Raw genomic sequence first — 4,350 nt, forward strand, 5'->3', positions numbered from 1 at the left:
ATCCATCCATCCATCCATCCATCCATCTCTCCATCTCTGAAGGCATCACTCGACCTTCTCCCCACCAGTCCCACCATCCATCCGTCCATCCCACCATCCACCCACCCATCCATCCGCCTCTGGAGACTCCATCCAACCTTCAATCCATCCATCCATCCATCCATCCATCCATCCATCCATCCATCTCTCCATCTCTGAAGGCATCACTCGACCTTCTCCCCACCGGTCCCACCATCCATCCGTCCATCCCACCAACTCTCCATCCATCCATCCACCTCTGGAGACTCCATCCCACCTCCCATCCATCCATCCATCCCACCATCCTTCTCTCCATCCATCCATCCATCCATCCATCCATCCCTCCATCTCTGAAGGCATCACTCGACCTTCTCCCCACCGGTCCCACCATCCATCCGTCCATCCCACCAACTCTCCATCCATCCATCCACCTCTAGAGACTCCATCCCACCTCCCATCCATCCATCCATCCCACCATCCTTCTCTCCATCCATCCATCTATTCATCTCTCCATCTCTGAAGGCATCACTCGACCTTCTCCCCACCGGTCCCACCATCCATCCATCCATCCCACCATCCACCCGTCCATCCATCCATGTCTGTAGACTCCATCCAACCTTCAATCCATCCATCCACCCACCCATCCATCCATCTCTGTAGGCATCACCCAACCTTCTCTCCATCCACCCCACCCGATTGTCCATCCTTCCACCCATCTCGCCCTCCATCCGTCCATCTCTGTAGACTCCATCCAACCTTCCATCCCTCCATCCTTCCATCCCTCCATCCCACCGTCCCTCCATCTCTGTAGGCACCACCCAACCTTCTCCCCATCCATTCCACCATCCGTCTGTCCGTCCCACCGTCTCTCCATCCATCCCTCCATCTCTGTAGACTCCAACCCACCTTCTCTCCACCCGTCCCACCACCAATAACCCCCACCTGCTGCCTTTGACCTCCAAACCCACCTCCCAGGGCTGGAGGACACCTCTGACCCCACCCAACCCCCTGAAGAAGAGGCCACCGTGGACCCCATGGAAGGCTTGGGAGATGTCCCTCAAACCCTGAGGAGATGTCCTTCAAAGCCTGAGGAGGTGTCCCTCAAACCCTGAGGAGGTGTCCCTCAAACCTTGAGGAGATGGTCCTCAAACCCTGAGGAGATGGTCCTCAAACCCTGAGGAGATGGTCCTCAAACCCTGAGGAGATGGTCCTCAAACCCTGAGGAGATGTCCCTCAAACCCTGAGGAGATGCTCCTCGAGGTGGACCCATGGCCGGATGGATGGATGGAAGGATGGATGGAAGGATGGATGGAGAAGACCCCGGTGGGGTTTCTCTTGCCCTGAGCTTGCGTTGGACTTTTGGGCGAGGTGTTCCACCTCCGACCTTCCTCCTTGGTGGCCCCACCCTCCACCTTCTCCCCCAGCTCCTGGTGGTGTCCCCTCCCACCCCTTCCTTGTCCCGAGACACCACGCGGTGGAGACCCGGAGCTGCACCCGCTCGGCCTTTATTGAAGCTCAAAAAAAAGATCTCGGGGGCGGCCACAGAGGTCTTCTCCAAAGCGGTGGGATTGGGGGGTGGGGGGTTGGAGATGTGTCCTCCTCCCCTTTTATTTACCGGGGTTCTTCTGGATTTGACGTTGGGTGAACTTCATGGGCAACCCTTCGTGGACCACCATGCAGGTGTAGATGTCTCCTCGCAACCAGTTGGCCTTGAGGACCGTCATCTTGCTGTAGATGAAGAAGGTGGAGGTGGCGGTGGGACCTTCTCTGAGGGGCGGAGTGGTGACGTAGTCCTCCGTCGGGACGTTCTGGTGGTTCTTCAACCATTGGACCTCCACGTTCTCCGGTTGGAAAGCCCGAACCAAACAGGTGAGGGTCACCTCCGAGTGGGACATCTCCTCGGGGTGGGGGGGGAAGAGGAAGATGAGGGGTGGGGTGACCTTGCCTAGAAGAAAGCCAAGAGGTTGGACCGTAAATGGTGGTGGTGGACCATCAGTGGGGACAGAGGACCATCAATGGGGACGGAGGACCATCAATGGGGACGATGGTCCATAAATGGTGATGGTGGACCATCAATGGGGAGAGAGGACCATCAATGGTGATGGTGGACCATCAATGGGGACAGAGGACCCTAAAAGGGGACGGTGGACCATCAGTGGGGATGGTGGACCATCAATGGTGATGGTGGACCATAAATGGGGATGGTGGACCATCAATGGGGAGAGAGGACCCTAAAAGGGGATGGTGGACCCTAAATGGTGATGGTGGACCATCAACGGTGATGGTGGACCATCAATGGGGACAGAGGACCATCAATGGGGACAGAGGACCATCAATGGTGATGGTGGACCATAAATGGGGATGGTGGACCATCAATGGGGAGAGAGGACCATAAATGGTGATGGTGGACCATCAATGGGCAGAGAGGACCCTAAATGGTGATGGTGGACCATCAATGGTGACGGTGGACCATCAATGGGAAGAGAGGACCCTAAACGGGGACGGTGGACCTTCCCGGAGGTGGGTTTGGAGGAGAAGACAACTCACCGGTACGTCTGGAGATGCTCTTGTTGAGGGGCACCTGGAGGTCGGAGTGTTTGACCGTACAGGTGAAACGTTCTCCATTTTCCCAGTCTTGGGTGGAGATGCTCAAGGTACTGGTGGCCGTGAAGGTCCCGTTGAACTGCTCCCGGAGGTCCAAGAGGTCCGGGTGGAGGACCCCCGGTTTCTCCTTGACCCACGAGAGTTGGAAGCCCGAGTCGCTGGGGAGGTTGGTGGCCAAACAACGGACCTTGGGGTGACGGGTGATGTAGAGGTCGGCCACCGCCGGCGGGAGGACGTAGAGACGGATGTTGTTGACGTTGAGGTTCTCCAGACCTGAGGGGGAGAAGGTCACGGGGGTGGTGGCCAAGGGACCTTCTCCAGAACCAGCAGCAGATGGTTCTACTACCTTCTCCCACTGGTGCCGCCACCACGGTGCTGGGATCTTCTCCAGTGCCACCACCATGACCACATGACCTTCTCCAGTGCCACCACTGTGACCATGAGACCTTCTCCCATGGTGGGACCCATCGTGGTCATGAGACCTTCTCCAGTGGTACCACCACCATGACCGCACGACCTTCTCCAGTGCCACCACCATGACCACGTGACCTTCTCCAGTGCCACCACCATCACCATGAGACCTTCTCCCATGGTGGGACCCTTCATGGTCATGAGACCTTCTCCAGTGGTGCCACCACCATGACCGCATGACCTTCTCCAGTGCCACCACCGTGACCGTGAGACCTTCTCCCATGGTGGGACCCATCGTGGTCGTCCCACCATCTCCCCTGGTGCCACCACCATGACAATATGACCTTCTCCAGTGCCACCACCATGACCATGAGACCTTCTCCCCAGGTGACACCACCATGGTCCTCTGACCTTCTCCCCTGGTGCCACCACCCTGATTTCATGACCTTCTCCAGTGCCACCACCATCACCATGAGACTTTCTCCCATGGTGGGACCCATCGTGGTCCTCCCACCATCTCCCCTGGTGCCACCACCATGACAATATGACCTTCTCCAGTGCCACCACCATGACCACGTGACCTTCTCCAGTGCCACCACCATCACCATGAGACCTTCTCCCCTGGTGGAACCCATCGCGGTCATGAGACCTCCTCCAGTGGCTCCACCACGACCCGTCAGACCTTCTCCCCCGGGTTCCACCACCATGACCACGTGACCTTCTCCAGTGCCACCACCATCACCATGAGACCTTCTCCCATGGTGGGACCCATCGTGGTCCTCCCACCATCTCCACTGGTGCCACCGCCACGATAATATGACCTTCTCCAGTGGCACCACCGTGACCATGAGACCTTCTCCCGGGTTCCACCACCATGACCACGTGACCTCCTCCGTCGGAGTGGGACGGGACCCGCCGTAACCACCAAATCTCCCCTCTCCCCCCTCATTGGTCGCCGCGCTTACGCACGCCCACTCTCATTGGTTGAAGGCAGCTGGAATTTATTATCTACTCTTTAGCCCTATTTCTGCCGAGTCGGCGCTTTCCGCCCCGTCGCTCGGGGACCAGCGGTGGCTTCAGCGTCAACGCGGTGGTCTTCTCCTTCCCCTTGACCTCCGGGACGTGGCCGTCGTCTTCCAAAAAACCTTCCCGCCGTTCCCCCTTTTTGGCTTTTTTTGGGCTTTTTTGGTGGTTTTGGGGTTTTTTTTTTTGGTTTTTTAGAGGTTTTTGGGGGTTTTTTTGGTGTTTTTTGGAGGTTTTTTGGTGGGTTTTGGGGGTTTTTTGGTGGTTTTTTGGAGGTTTTTTGGTGGGTTTTGG

At 57.2% G+C, this 4,350-nt stretch overlaps 1 gene segment (V, D, J or C); it reads right to left on the minus strand.

The window, feature by feature from the left end:
* Window positions 1-1,625: 1,625 nt before the first annotated feature.
* LOC104284508 overlaps window positions 1,626-4,350 on the minus strand; it is a 14,162-nt gene continuing 11,437 nt past the window's right edge. Inside the window, 2 exon segments of the C gene segment in view lie at window positions 1,626-1,963; window positions 2,566-2,895. Coding sequence covers window positions 1,626-1,963; window positions 2,566-2,895 — 668 coding nt within the window.

Source organism: Charadrius vociferus, unplaced genomic scaffold (genome assembly GCF_000708025.1).
Source record: "Charadrius vociferus isolate BGI_N301 unplaced genomic scaffold, ASM70802v2 scaffold894, whole genome shotgun sequence".
NCBI lineage: Eukaryota > Metazoa > Chordata > Aves > Charadriiformes > Charadriidae > Charadrius > Charadrius vociferus.